The 16,923-nt window shown below is 32.0% G+C and overlaps 1 protein-coding gene across 1 annotated transcript; it reads right to left on the bottom strand.

The window, feature by feature from the left end:
* Positions 1–5,084: 5,084 nt before the first annotated feature.
* On the bottom strand, positions 5,085–15,466 carry LOC132728190 (uncharacterized). Its single transcript, XM_060713842.1, has 2 exons — positions 15,164–15,466; positions 5,085–7,650 (listed from the first exon to the last, which is right to left on the bottom strand). Exons 1-2 carry the CDS (start codon positions 15,175–15,177, stop codon positions 6,684–6,686), a joined length of 981 nt encoding a protein of 326 aa, XP_060569825.1. The 5' UTR covers positions 15,178–15,466; the 3' UTR covers positions 5,085–6,683.
* Between the last annotated feature and the right edge of the window lie 1,457 nt (positions 15,467–16,923).

The following is a 16,923-nucleotide window of genomic DNA, read 5'->3' as shown; positions in this document are numbered from 1 at the left end:
AAATAGTAAGTCGAGAAACTGTCTAAAACATAGAAAGGGATAATGGAAAAATGAAAAGGTTAAGGTAGCCACAGCACAGTTTTTAATTAAAATAACTGATTAAAAAGGGTAATTGAGAAATTGAAAAAAAAAAAGAGAAAAATAAGGGAGAGGCAGAAAGAAGAAATTTTCAAGGACGTTGGTGACGTCAATTGCCGAGAGCGACGTTGAAAAGTGACAGGCGATTGACTGCGGACATTATAAACTATGTTCGACGGTAGCTACGGGACTGTGTAATCAACTCTTACTAAGGAATTCAAAAAATAAATATTAATGCAATTATTATCACAATGGCCATAGCTTTTGCAGAATCGGTCGTGATGGAGATTTCGTCGCAGAAGCGGTGGATAAAATATGGCCGTTTGCTGCTGTCATAGATGTATATGGTCTACGACAAAGACTACTAATCAAGGGATAATTAGCCTAGAACATTTTTGGCATACTTTTAAAGATAAAGCATAGTGTTTTATGTGACATAAATCAATTCAACTTAAAAGACAAAATGTTCTAAGTCACATTGAACACTTTGATTTTAACAATTTTTGAAAAAAAAGTTACAAAGACTGTTCTTTCTCCAAATGTTTTCTTAGGTTTTAAGCAAGGAAATATTAAAATCCACATATCTTTAACGATATTGAGTTGTTCTCCCGACACCACGTTTAGTAGATTTTAAATTTTCAAAATCCGACAATAAATTAAAAAAAATATGCAATTCTAAATCTTTACATGCTTTTTTCTCAAAAACAACAAAATGGCACTTAGAACAAAACGTTTTTCAAGCGACGATATATATATATAATATATCTTCTTGGTGGTATTTTTCGTTTCATATAGGGGATATACAAAATGTATTCCGATTTATGTTCCATGTATTTTTGCATCTTTCATGATATCCTCACATAGGTTCATACCGTGGTTAAATTATTAGGCATATGAAAAACCATTATTATTCAAACATTACAACTTGGGAATAAAAGAAAAGAGAAATCAGTCTAAAAAACGTACTGGTATTTATTAACAAAAACGTGTTGGCATGAAAATGGCCATGGCTGGATAAAAGCATTTTAATTATTTAACCTATTGAGATGTCTATGTGTTTCGATTTAAGACTACTAAATGTCTTTACTATAACTGTTTTTGCCCCGGCAACGGTTGCAAAAACGTGGTAGCACATGCTTCAACTCAGGGTACACAGGTACAGATGATGAAATCACTTTACATGTCTGTTTTACAAATTGATCAGCTCCGATAACGGTCGCTGAGAATTATAAGCATTCTCCTTTTTCTATATCTTTTCTGTCCCAGTCATGACGTGCTAATATAGTGTTATCTGAAAATATAAAGGGAAAAAAGCAAAAACAAAGAAAAACAATGAAATTGAACGGGTGGGTTTGTGGTGGGATTTCAAGATTTGAAATGTAAATTTTAGATTTTTTTAAACGAAGATAAACTAGTCTACCTCTTCTATGGTGAGCCACGATTGAAAGACCGTTCCCAGAATTTGCTCTGCCTTATATATGACATATTCAAGTGTAAGTTGTCTCCCCTGACAACTCTTTTTGAGGCCCTACTGGGGTGTTATAATAAAAAATGTTAAGTTGTAAGATTTGAATAAAGATTTAATCCTCTAGCGGATAATCGAATATTATTCAAACATTACAACTTGGGAATAAAAGAAAAGAGAAATCAGTCTAAAAAAGGTACTAGTATTTATTAACAAAAACGTGTTGGCATGAAAATGGCCATGGCTGGATAAAAGCATTTTAATTATTTAACCTATTGAAATGTCTATGTGTTTCGATTTAAGACTACTAAATGTCTTTACTATAAACTGTTTTTGCCCCAGCAACGGTTGCAAAAACGTGGTAGCACATGCCAAAAAGCCCACAAGCAAAGTGAAACATTTGACTGTGGGCTTCCGCCAAAGCGGGCTACCACAGCTACAATTTTGCCCTACCCAGCCATGGACGTGAATGTGTTGAGAGCGCCCGATATTGTATTCAATAAAACGTGGTTACCAAAGTCCGACAGATGTGTGCCATCCGGCCTATACAACCTAGGGTTTTCTGTAATATTCACGAATTCGAAAACCCAGCCAAAACGCCGCCCCCGGCACCCTCCGTACACAGCCCCGGGGAATTCACCTAATGAAGTGTAATAGCGAACTCAATGTTTTCGGCCTTTTTTTTTTTTTTTTTTTTTTTTTTTTAATTTAAATTGAAATAAAACAGTTATTTCTTTATAAGAAAATAATTAAATATCATTGTATGAATAATTCCATACAAAAATAAAGTAAATACACAAGTTTACGCAGAAAATAACCTTTTTTATTATGGAAGATTCCACTACGTCTGTTTGAATTTTATTGATTTTCATTATAAACAATTTGTTTTGTTTTTTTAATAATTTGCAATAGATATTAAAACGAATATTGATAATTTTTTAAAAACATCATTTTTTTTTCACCTTAAACGGTTAAATAATGATAGAAAAATAGAAAATATCTCGTAACTGTGTTATGTACATCATTTGGTGTAATTCCCCAGAGCTAAAACGGCAACGTACCGGAAAAACGGCGCCCAGCTAGGTCCTCGAAAAGGGTCAATCAGGGTAACGAATATAATAACCCCCGAGTTTAATAACAAATGTACTGATACAACTATTTATACGCATGCGGGTTTTATTTGCAGTTTTGTTACATTGGACATATCTCCATGACCTTCTTGGTAATATCTGTAGTAACAGGCATTTTTTCCAGTAAAGTCCCTGTTATAAAGTTGTTGATGTCCCACATGATTTCAACTGAAGGTCGATTTCCTAAATCGTTCCCGCCACAGTGTAATATCAAAAAAATCTGCGCATTTTTTAAACTCAAGCAAGTATTCTATCGAAGGTTTTAAATCAGAAACTTCCATGCCCCCCTGATATTCCCATATAACATTATAACCTAGAAATTTAAGTCCTCACTTCTGCGGCATGCTGTTTGAAGGCATCCCTAATAAATGAAGAGCCTATAATCCAAACATCCGACATTTTACAGGCTGAAATAAGTTTGATTATATATTACCTATCCATTTAATATATATATATTATCAAGTAATGTTATCAAAACCAATGTCAGGCACATAATGCCAACTAGGTGTTATAAATCATTAAAAGACACATAATATCAGGCACACATAATGCCAACTGGGTGTTTATAGATTATTAAAGACATATAGTGTCTGGCACATAATGCCAACTGGTGTTATAATTATAAAAGACACATAAATGTCAGGCACATAATGCCAACTGGGTGTTATAAATTATAAAAACACATAATGTCAGGCACATAATGCCAACTGTTTGTTATACATTAACACATTCAAAAAACAATATCAGGCACATAATGCCAGGCACATAATGCCAATATATATAACATTTTTTATTACAACAGCATAAATTGCTCTTCTTAATACAGTAATGTGTATTAAGACCCGGTAACGGTTTCTTAATACAAATACGTACTTTATTTAAATAGCCAAATTTCGGATCGCCGGCATTCACATTACAGCCATTTTGGCAGATCCCTAAAAAAATAAGTTTTTTCCATGAAATACTATAAAATTATCGGATGTAGGATTTATAAGCGTAAGATCGCCAACGGACTCTGTATTTTATATCATTGATAACACAAACCTCACGGAACATATTAGAAATTAGAAGCCCCGCCGATTCGAAAAGAGTGTGCTTTAATTTTTTTTTTTTCTGACCTATCAAGTTCAAAGTTCTTTTTAATACTGAATTGAATTGAAAGGATGTTAAGGGACTTCCATCGAAATGGCACTCTTTCAGTTTTTCATAACAGAGTTTGGTCAGTTATCGGAATATCAATAGAAACATCCGACATATCTCTGGTCGTTTTTTGGACATCTAAAATACAGTCTAATGAGATTTTGATTGATCGTTACATCATCTACATTTAAAAGTACCTTTTTTTGATTTCTTTGAAGGCAATGCAATTTCGCTTATTCTTAACAGACCTATGTAGGCAAGACAGAAAGCATCAGAAAACATTAAACACTCATATTGTGATCTGCAAGCGTTAGGTAGGGCTGATAAAAGCTGTATCAGTACATTTTGTGTTATCGGGTGTCTTGTGTCATGCCTTTTCGATAATCTACGGAACCCTTCTAGCATACTATTGACTATGAATTGTTTTGTATTGTCAACCAAATTGTTTATTTTATTAAAATAACTTATTGTTGAAACGTGAACACCTACTGTTGAAAATGAGTATTGACGTAAAGACATGTGTGCAATATATTCCGTTATATATAGTTCTAAATGGCAGTTATCTTACTTATCTACCCAATTTTTTTCTGTAAACATAACATAACCATTGAATTTTTCAAAAAAAAAAGTTAGCCAAATATGTGCATCTTCTTTCATGCCTTGGTTGACTAATAAAATGGAACGGTTTTCTTTACATACGACATGGCGGCCATAAAAACGTCTTTTAAAGGCACGGCCACTGGGAATAGCTTTCGATATAAAATTAAATAGACTGATTACAAGTAAGTGTTTGAGTCTAATCTTATTAAGTTTTCTCACCCAAACGAGACTGTTTTCGCTTTCCTTATTTTTTTCTAAAGGCACCTTAACCATTTGGTTGATTGAAACCAATTTCAAGACCCAGGTATGTTATAGTTATAACAGGTCCCATCCATTTTTCCGACACCAAGTTCATTGCAAATTTTATCAAATGTTCGCATTAAATTCAAGCATTTATGATTTTTCAAAAGATTTTTTTGCCATAAAAAATCATATAGTACTGTAGGTGGTCAATGTAGTATGATTTTGATTCTTTAGACACAAGCCATTGTAAAAAACTTTGAAAAATTTTCAAAAATAAAACATGAACATGATGCGCCTTGTGGCAGCATTTTTTGAATTTAATATCCCTCCTCGGTTTTTATACCTAATAAATCAAAATCACCTGGCCATATAGGGCATAAATTAAATGCAGAAGAAATGTCAGCTTTTGCCATAAAAGCAGAACCCCCTATTTTGTGGCGACTTTCATATTTTAAACTTTTACTTTGGTAGCGTATAAGTCGCAACACTGTTTGGGGTTTAAACAATCTTTAAATAAATGGATATAAATAGGAAAAGTCTTTGTTTAAACTTTTAAAATGTAAGAATATTTATTGAACAGTTAGAACAAATATCATATATAAAAATAATTATGTCTTTAACATCTATCAATAATAGTCATTTATAAACTATATCTCTTCTTTTCACAATTTCTATTAGATTCTATTCTCAATTAATATCTCTGTTAAATTATCTTTCTATTTTATGTTCTGATATTCATTTACAATGTATCAATGTTATCTTATTCTATTTTCCACCCCAATAATCAACTTATTTATTACTGAATTATCAGAACTAACTTTTATCTCTGAATTCTCAGAGTCAACTTCAATCTCAATCTAATCTTATCTCAATCTCATCTCTCAATCTAATTTCATCTCAATCTCATCTCAATCTCAATCTCATCTGAATCTCATCTGAATCTAATCTGACTTCATATTCGAAAACATCTCTATTTATACTAGAAGAATTCCGCTAGAATTGCAGAATTTGGCAGAAAGTGTGATGTCATAAATAACAGTGGCAGAATTCAGCAGAATTCTGCAGAAATACATACAAACATATTCAAAGATTATCTTTCAAGTTCAATTAAACAGGATATACAAAATATTACATAATAAAAGCAATTACCTAAGATATGACATAATCTGTAAAACATCGTCTGTCAACTGTCAAAAACCCAATGTTTACCAATAAGAAAAACGCCCACGAGAAATCAATGACGTAGAACGCATAATTCAATGACGTAATAGACATAAACGTAACAGGTACACATAAATGTTGTAAACATGCCGGTAACTCACTATCAGCCAAATTATCCAATATCTTTAGAAATTGACGTTAACAGTAGATGACAATTATAAACAGACATACAAAAATGTGGATAAAGTTTACCGCTAGAAGGTAATTCAATCTTGAACTTTATATTGAACGGTAAAAGCTTTATCACTGAGATTAAAAATAATGTAAACAATACCCCACCCACTTTTAAAACCATTAAGTTATACGGAGTTTGCACATAAAAATACTCAATTAAAGAATAAAGTAAGCAGGTGAATTATTAGATCACCTGATCCCTGCATTACCCCCTCCTTTTAAAAATTTTGTGTCCTCACAAAAAAAAACAAGTTGTGTGCCTTTAAAGGTGTAAGTCTTACATATTAACTTACATGTACAAGAAGTAAATAAAGAGTATAGTTTATACTCTTAAAAAAAACAAATTGTGTAGATTCATTAAAAACAAACAATATTTCATATATAACATGAACACTAAAGAAAATATTTTTCAATGAACAATAACAAGTTTAAGATATTTAAGTAGTCAATTAAACTAACAATTATGTCAATATAATTCTGTCAATAAAGATTACACGAAACATTATAACTGTATAAGATTAATAATATTTCCTTCACACAAAATGTCACTATATTAAATACTTATACTTAATTTCAAAACAAAATATACCCTGAGTGTCTTTGTCTTTTTTTTAAAAAAAACATTGTTTTCTTTAAAATCTGATATGCTTGTTTATCCTCTTTTGGTAAGGATCCAATGATATGGTGTGTCTCCTAGGATGAGCATGGTAATTGTTATATCTGGGTCTGAAGTTGTTGTTGTTGTTGAAGTTTTCTTTCATGTATGAACTTGGGACATGTATTTTGTGGCTAGTTTTGCTTTCAGTATGTGGTTCTCTTGTTGATTTTTCATTTTTTACATCTTTGATCATTTCTTTTATGTCTTTCATTTCAATTAATACCTGTTCTAAAACTATTCCCATTGTGTGAACATCATTTTTTAGCATTTTGTTTTCTTTCTCGTATTCTGAGCATTTCTCACATACTTTTTCATTGCTGCTACAATATGAGCTTGTTGTGCTGGATTTTGAACTGTTAATTGTCCTACATGATTTTTCAGCCACATATTTAGTATTTATTAAGGGGTCTTCATGTAGACTAAATGGTGAAAGGTCTGCTCCATTTAACATTTGGGGTAAAATGTCCTCTGTATAATTGGATTTTGTTTCAATTCCACTCATTATTGCCGCCTGTTGTAATATCGATATTTTCTCAACAGCTTTGTTGCGTCTTCTTTTACTAAATATATCATTACTTTCTTCTTTGCTTAATCTTGTTATGTCATTCTCAGTTACCAAATAGTGTTTCATGTTCTGCAACAAACTTGCGCTTTCGTTAACAATTTCATTATTCGCCATCATAGCATTTACAGTCGCTCTGTGCGCAGGATATATACTTTGTTTCACATGATTCTCCAGTTCAGTTTTGGACAAAGTTACAAATTTGCAAATACTACAGTAGAAAGGTACATTATCTAGGGCAACATGTTTTCTATAGAAGTGTTGTAGCACTTTGCTCCTTTCGCCCATATAATGATTCACTGTGCAGCTGTTACATTTATACACTCTCCCTCTAGAGTTGCATGCCTCAATAGGTCTTGTGTTGCTGTTAACAGACATTCTGAAGTGAAAAAAAAAATAACATATTGTAACTGCTGGGTCAGTTTTATTTCTATGTTACATTACTTACACGCAATTGTGTTATTATTAGAATCAACATTTTGCAAATATTTTAAATATTGCGATAATATTTTATTATATACCATGTTTTATGGTTTAAACTGTTGTTTACCATTTCTTTATAAGCAAGTTAAATACATTTTCAAAATCACCATTCAATGTTATTTTTTAGCATTTACATGCTCATAACAAAAAAAGCAAATTACGTATATTAATTTTATGTACATCACAATGTCAATATCTGACATATATTTTTTTTTAATTTTAAATCAAGTAACATTATTTTATCACATCTATATTTATTATATGTTGTTTATAATTTACTTGTTATAGCTGCGCTATAATTACTATATATACATCTTTATACATTCTATATAATCAATTTGTGATATTTCAATTGTCACCAGTATGTATCTTCATGTCACTATTAATCTGTGATATTTCAATTGTCACCAGTATGTATCTTCATGTCACATATTATTTATATATTATCATCTTTTTTTTTTTAATGCATTTTAGATACAATTTACATTGACTCCTTGACCTTAATAATCCATCTTGGAGGGTTGTTCCCTTTATACAATTTTAGTTTGTCATGATGAACAATTTGAGATTTTCCACATTTGGAAAATTGAACCTTAAAGTTCTGGTTGTTTAGTTTATTCATTATAATGAATGGACCGTTGTATGGCATTACAAGCTTTGGACATACATTTTCTTTTTTTTTTTGGATTCTGTAAATACCAAACTATATCACCCTTTTGATAATTTGTAAATGACTGATTTACATCATATGCCTCTTTTTGGCGTTTAGTTTTATTATTTAAATTTTCTCTACAAATTTGATGAGCATTTTGTAATATTTTCTTTAGATTCTCAACATATTCACCATATGAAGATACTTTTTCTTGAGTACAAGAATTGCTACCAAATGCTATTTCAACTGGTAACCTTACTTCTCTTCCTAACATTACAAGATTTGGTGTAAGTTTTGTACTGTCATTTTGTGTAGCCCTGTAAGCAGCGGCTAATCATTCCAAGATTAAATCCCACTCAGTTTGTTCATTTTCAAGATAGACCCTTATCATTCTAGTAAGAGTTTTCATCAATCTTTTGGCCTGGCCATTACATTTTGGATTTCTTGTTGAAGTTCTTGTTTTCTTAATTTCAAGTAATTTACAGAGTTCTATAAACACTTTACTCTCATAATTTGAACCTTTGTGACTATGAATAATTAAAGGAGCCCCAAATCTAGCTATATCCTCATTTAGAATAACTCTTGCAGTAGTTTTGTACTTTGGTCTGGCACTGCAAAAATTTCAGTCTATTTGCTGAAATGACCTGTTACCACATATATATAACGGTTTTTCCTAGGAGTCACTGGAAATGGTCCTAGCAAATCTGTACATAACCTGTCTTAAGGTGCTATACTGCCAAGTGGTGTCTTTGGATTAGTTGAGGGTTGTTTATTTTCCCCGCAATTTTCACATTGTAATATCCACAAGTTTATATCTTCCCTAACCCAATACCAGTTATACGTTTGAAGAACTAAAGCTAAAACAGAAGTATGCATCTCATGCATAATATCTTTCTGCAAACAACTTGAACAAGCATTTGCAGAAATGACCCCGTTCCATTTTTCTTATATTCCCGGAACAATATACCATTCTTCAATTCCAAGGCACCCCAACATAAAATGTAATTCCTTACTGCAGGGCTAGATGCACTTACAGTTTTATTACAAGGCTTATTCCCGCCTTCAACCCATGTGTAAATAGGCCCTAAATCTGGGTCAGATTTTTGCATTTCCTGTATATCTTTAATACTATACCCATTTACCCAGGGTACCCAATTTGTACTAAATTGTGTATCATCATATGTGATAGAACAACATATATTATTGACTGAGTTCAGAAACTCAGTAGCTTGAATAACCTTATTCCTAATGAATAATTTAGTTTTATCATATTGTCTCAATATTGTGTTTGTAGTGTGCTGTATGAGTTTACATATTTTTTGTGTCATTTGACAAAGATATGTTGATAACATATTTACTGTAACTGAGCTGACAATGGCTATGACTGACAAAAACTGAAACCATTTTGTCATAAGTAATTGTGTTAATTGCATATTTTTTTGTTTTCTGTCTTGTGCATTCACTGACCTGACATTAGATGTATTATTAGTCTTAGTGATGTTTTGTTTGTATTTCTGATATAACAAACTTGATTCCATCTGTTCTGCTCGTTTAATACATTTATGGCATGGTCCACATTTAAGTTGTATTTCTGTGTCTATATCGTCGCATTTGCAATCAGTGTTGTTTGGACAACGTGACATGCCATCACCATTCCCATGTTTAATACCTTTACGGTGTTCTATTGTAAAGTCATACTCGGACAGTACCTCTAACCAGCGAGCAATTCTACCTTTTGGTAATTTGAAACTAAACATGTACTTCAAAGCTAAATGGTCAGATCGTATACAAAATTGTCTCCCTAATAAATAGTGTCTAAAATATTCAATGAAATATCGAATTGCTAGTAATTCTCTTTCAGTAACACAGTAATTTCTTTCTGCTTTGTTTAAAGACCTACTGGCATATGCAATAACCTTTTCTTTGCCGTCTTGTATTTGACTTAAAACTGAACCAATTCCAAAATCACAAGCATCTACATCTAAAATAAATGTATCTGAACTATTGGGAAGTGCCATTACATCTGGACTTGTTAGTGCGCCTTTTAATGTGTTAAAAGCTATTTGGCAATCATTATTCCATATTAAATTACTGTCATTTTTCGTTAAGTCATTTAGAGGTTTTGCAATTGAACTAAAATTCCTAACATATTTCCTATAATAGGAACATAGGCCAAGAAATTGTCTTATTTCTGTTGCATTTTGAGGTGTCTGCCATTCAATGATTTTTGCAATATTATTTGGATCAGGTCTAACACCTTTAGCACTTACTCTATGTCCTAGAAATGTAACTTCTGATTTTAAAAGATCACATTTCTTTGCTTTGAGTTTGAGGTTTGCTTGTTTTAAGCAAGTAAATACAGTTCTAAGGCGTTCAATATGTTCACTGAAAGTCTTTGCAAAGACAATTATATCATCAATGTATATAATGCATATATACCACTGGAGACCTTGTAATGCTAATTCCATAGCTCTTTGAAAAGTTGCTCCACTGTTTTTCATGCCAAAAGGAGTAACTAAAAATTCAAATAGACCATATTTGGTGCAAAATGCAGTCTTTGGAATATCTTTCTCATGCACTGGTACTTGATGATAACCAGATAAAAGGTCAAGAGTACTAAATAAAGTTGCCCCTTCAACTGCGTCAATACATTCGTCAACTTTTGGAATAGGGAATGCGTCACTTTTAGTAATTTTATTAACTCGTCTGTAGTCAATACATGGTCTAAAACTACCATCCTTTTTCTTGGTCAATAACAAAGGACTTGCACATGGACTATGTGATGCCCTGATAATGCCCTGTTTTAACATTTTGTCAATAGATTTCTTTTCCTCATCAGCATATGCTAATGGGACCCTGCGAAATGACTGTTTGATTGGCTTTGCATCACCAGTATCTATGTTGTGTTCTGCTAAATGTGTTTTCCCTATATCAGTGTAATCTTTAGAGAATACATCTTCAAATTCTATTAATAGTTTTGCAAACGGTTCTTTTTCATTGTCACTTTTATCTTTACTTGATTGGGTGTGAAAAGATTGTAAGTGTTCTAGAATGTTTTTGTGCTTTTGCAATAGTTTGTGCGACTGTTTCTGTCTAAAGTATATGGCATGCTCATTTTTTCATTATTGAATGTTTGTCTTGTCACTGTGTTATTTGTTTTATGCCCAATTTGCAAACGTCTTACTGCACTGTAATTGTTTGATTCATCTAAGTTTTCACTTTCTAATATTATGATGGGTTGTTCATTAATGAAATCGGCTTTACCAATTACTGTGTCTTGATTTATTGACACTGGTGTGTTAAATGGGTTTAACACTCTTACTTTTGCAGTAGGGCTTTCATTTATGTCTGCAATACTTGCAGCCATTATCAAAGGGAAATTTTGTTTGAAATTATCAGATGGCTCTATAATAACTGTGCCTGGACTCAAGTTGTCATCTGATTCTTCCCTATCTATAAACACATCAATAATATGTTCTGTTAGACCTTGTATTTCATAATGATCAGCTGATCGAACATGTCTGACATTTGTTTTGCATTGATAGTCACATAATATATCCTGTCCATTCAGTACTATCAGTACATTCAGTATTCCAAGCAAAGCATCATCTTTAATCTTTGCAATAATCACCTCTGACTTAAACTTTAATGGACCAAGCATAAGATCTAGGGAACATTTCCCAGTATCTTCTATAGGTTCACCACCTGCATGTAACAGTTTGCCCTTTTTGTACAATTTTGGTCTTTCTTTTTCAGCTATTTGATTAAATATATTTTCTGATATTATTGTTTTCTCTGCCCCAGTGTCTAAAACAAATTGTGTTTTAATTCCTTTAACAGAACCATGTATGTATACTGTATCTGAACTTGGAAAACCCCTGCGAATCGGCAATTTAATTGATTTATTTGTTTGATTTTCTACATTAATGAGATCATTATTATTTTGGACACTCCCCCGATCTCTAAAGTATGCCCTTTCTAGTTTAAATCTTGTGAATTAGTGATTTGTTGCTTTTCTGCAACTGAAGCTTGTAGTTTTGGACAGCTTCTTTTAAAGTGACCTATTTCCCCACAATTGAAACAGCTTTTGTTGTTGTTTTGAAATCTATTATTCCTATACTGATTGTATTTATTGTATGAACTGTAATACTGTCTGTTGTTATCAAACTGTCTGTTTTGCTTTAAATGTGTATCATGCGTTCTCGTATCTAACTCAGACCGTACTATTTCTAATATCTTTTCACTGTCTAAAATACCTGTGTTTTGACTTGTGTTAGTGCTAGTGTCTTGTTTAAATGTTTTATGTTTATTTTTGCCAGGTACTGCTCTAGCATTTATTGTGTCGTCATCAGAGTCGCTGATAGAATGCATGTTATTTATTGTGTTTGTATATCTGATGTCATTATCATATGCTGAATACTTGTGTTTTCTTTGTTTTGTTTCTTGAAATACAGCTGCATAAGCTGCTTCATCAATATATTTGGGGTCTTTCACAAATTCTACATGAAATCTAGCCTTTTCATTATTCAAACCGTCTGAGAATCTTCTTAGAAGATCTTCTTGTCTAGTTTTGCTATCTCTATTTGAATGTGCTTTATCATAAGTCTTTTCAGTTCGACAGCATAGTCTTCAACAGATTCACCCTCCCTTTGATTTCTATAAGTGAATTTCATCCAGAAAGTTTTTGAAGTTTCAACAATGCTAAATCTGCTATATAACTCTTTGCATAGTAACCTATAATTAAATCTAACACCCTGTGACAATTGACCATAAACAAAGTCCCCAGCTATGCCCTGAAATCTAGGTAAAAGCTCATCTAGCTTTTCATCATCAGACCATTTTTGTCTGTTTCCAACATCTTCAAATCGATTTAACCAAACTGCCCATGTTTCTTTACCAGTAAATGGGGGTAACTTACGATTTGTTTTTGCTCTACGACTGTTCTGAATTTGTTATTGAATGTGACTGATTTTCATCATTGTCACAATCACTTCTATCAGAGCTTATGTCATATTATGCTGTCTGTATCTGTAATTTCTAGAATATGCTTGAGATGTACTGTTAATATTATTTCTGTTTTGATTCTGTCTTTGAGTATTTTGCAGTGCTTGTTTTAGCTCCTGTGTAACAGTATTTAAGGAACATTCTAGATGTGAGACCTTATTCTGGAATGAAGTTTCTATATTTGTCATTTGTGCTTGAATCATATTCATAGCAGTAGAAATATCATGTTGATTGTAATTTTGTGTATCTGGATTCTGACTATCTGTGTTATTTCTCAATGGTGTATTTTGCAAGCCATTTGAACCATATACCATATTAGGCATGCCTCTTGATGTGAATGCAACATCATCATATACAGGCCTGTTAAGTGAACCACCACCACTATACCTGTGACCATTATTAAAGTTAAACATACTTCTGTTTTGGATATCATGTATATCCCTTTGTGAGTTACTGTGAGTTACTGTCTGAGACTCATTATAATCATTGATTTGTGTGCCTTGCACATCCTTATTATAACCCTGTGTACCTTGTACACTTATGTCATGTCCACCCCTACATGCATTTGTATTTGTTTTCAAAAATTCATCATTATTATGATTATTGATTGAGTTAACGCTCATATCTTGCATATTTGCATGACTATCACTTTTATCTATATTATTTTCATTGTCAGAATGCATCAACAATTGTGCATTTTCTCTCTCAATTTCTATAATACTATTTTCTTTTCTAGCCTTTAGCCTTGTTCTCATACCTTCTCTCTCCATAACTTTTAAATATTTAAATATCTTTTGTTTTCCTTTACAATTAAATCAAATATAGATCTATCAAAAGAAATACTTATTTATTTTATTATTTTTTTAAAAAAATAATCTAGATCCTCTACAAAGTATTTATTATTAAACTTATAGATCTATTTATAAAATTAATTTCATTTAAATTTAAATCTTGACCGCTGCCACCAAAAACAATGTGGCGACTTTCATATTTTAAACTTTTACTTTGGTAGCGTATAAGTCGCAACACTGTTTGGGGTTTAAACAATCTTTAAATAAATGGATATAAATAGGAAAAGTCTTTGTTTAAACTTTTAAAATGTAAGAATATTTATTGAACAGTTAGAACAAATATCATATATAAAAATAATTATGTCTTTAACATCTATCAATAATAGATCTAGTCATTTATAAACTATATCTCTTCTTTTCACAATTTCTATTAGATTCTATTCTCAATTAATATCTCTGTTAAATTATCTTTCTATTTTATGTTCTGATATTCATTTACAATGTATCAATGTTATCTTATTCTATTTTCCACCCCAATAATCAACTTATTTATTACTGAATTATCAGAACTAACTTTTATCTCTGAATTCTCAGAGTCAACTTCAATCTCAATCTAATCTTATCTCAATCTCATCTAATCTCATCTCAATCTTATCCCAATCTCATCTGAATCTAATCTGAATCTAATCTTATCTCATCTGAATCTCATCTGAATCTAATCTGAATCTAATCTCATCTCAATCTCATCTCAATCTCATCTGAATCTCATATTCGAAAACATCTCTATTTATACTAGAAGAATTCCGCTAGAATTGCAGAATTTGGCAGAAAGTGTGATGTCATAAATAACAGTGACAGAATTCAGCAGAATTCTGCAGAAATACATACAAACATATTCAAAGATTATCTTTCAAGTTCAATTAAACAGGATATACAAAATATTACATAATAAAAGCAATTACCTAAGATATGACATAATCTGTAAAACATCGTCTGTCAACTGTCAAAAACCCAATGTTTACCAATAAGAAAAACGCCCACGAGAAATCAATGACGTAGAACGCATAATTCAATGACGTAATAGACATAAACGTAACAGGTACACATAAATGTTGTAAACATGCCGGTAACTCACTATCAGCCAAATTATCCAATATCTTTAGAAATTGACGTTAACAGTAGATGACAATTATAAACAGACATACAAAAATGTGGATAAAGTTTACCGCTAGAAGGTAATTCAATCTTGAACTTTATATTGAACGGTAAAAAGCTTTATCACTGAGATTAAAAATAATGTAAACAATACCCCACCCACTTTTAAAACCATTAAGTTATACGGAGTTTGCACATAAAAATACTCAATTAAAGAATAAAGTAAGCAGGTGAATTATTAGATTCACCTGATCCCTACCAGGAGAAAGTCAGTTTTGCCATAAAAGCAAGACCCCCTATTTCATTGAAACTTTCTACTCATTTCGAATTTGAATATTGAAACATGGCAAAATTCAGGATCCGATAAAATCATTTTTACTTTCTGGCGGGTTCATGAATGCTGGAAAGCACCGTTTTGTTTATTGTACGGAGACCTACGGGATTTATTTCAGATTAGTATTGGCCTTTTTATTGAACGGTCCATAGGATTCGCCCAAGTATATAAATTCGTCGTGAAGCTTTTTACATAATTAAGCATTTTTGACAAATTGCCGATTTGAGATTTTTTGGAGAAAAAAAAAGGTATTTCTTGGATCCCGTATATTCAGTTTAAAAACCAGTGCTTGAATCTCTGTAAAATGTAATTGGCATCATCCTTATTTTGGGCATTGAAAGAGTTTATCAGCGAGAAACTAGATATTAATGGTGAAAACCCAAGGTCCCATAGACACTCTTTTGAGTGGCATATAAATTACATAACGCGGTTGTGGAATTGCGCTGTTTTGTTTATTTGCATAACAGGTATTGAAGGGTGGTTACCAAAGCATTTTATTGCAACGTGTTTGTAAGTACTATGACATTTGTACAAAAGCTTTGTTTATTAAAGTCGTTAACATTTTTTTTTTGAATATTCGAAGTGCCGCTGCGTTCAAGGACTGTATAGTCTGCATATGTATCATACCATAATTCTGATCAATAATTTGCCACTTTATACCCAAATCGATTAATTTTTAAAGCCTAAATTACCTAGGCTATCATACTCAAACATCCGACATTTCTTTTGATCAAGTTGATGCCGGGGCTAAACAATGTTTGCAAAATATTGTAATTTAGGTTATTGACTTATTCTGGATGTTTCATTAATGAAAAATACCGCATGTATACCCACGAATTGCATCTGACCAATTTCTATTTTTTTTAAATTTGTTCGGGATGCTCTTGGGTACTCATTATAAGTTCCCCGTCAACAAAGTTGAATCTTTTGTTTATTTTATATTTCTAACATATTTTTCTTTTGGCACAAAGTGTGTAACAACTCTACAAAATGATTGTTTCCATTTTTATCTTTAGTACCTGACAGATAATGTGCGCCTAGCATTGTACCGGAACAAGTATTTATTCATGTATTTTTTAACATTCACCTTTATTAGCCTCTTTGTATGATGAAGATTCACACTTACCGGAGGTCCCGGATTTGGCCATCCCATTTCGTTTTCTTTCCACAGGGCTCCCCTTTACAGGTCTGTCAGCTGGAGGCATGGCTGTAGAAACAGGACGTTTCCGAATG

The sequence above is a fragment of the Ruditapes philippinarum genome, unplaced genomic scaffold (assembly GCF_026571515.1).
Source record: "Ruditapes philippinarum isolate M1 unplaced genomic scaffold, ASM2657151v2 ctg10701_1_1_1_1, whole genome shotgun sequence".
NCBI classification, from domain to species: domain Eukaryota; kingdom Metazoa; phylum Mollusca; class Bivalvia; order Venerida; family Veneridae; genus Ruditapes; species Ruditapes philippinarum.
This window is presented reverse-complemented; position numbering and strand designations above follow the sequence as displayed.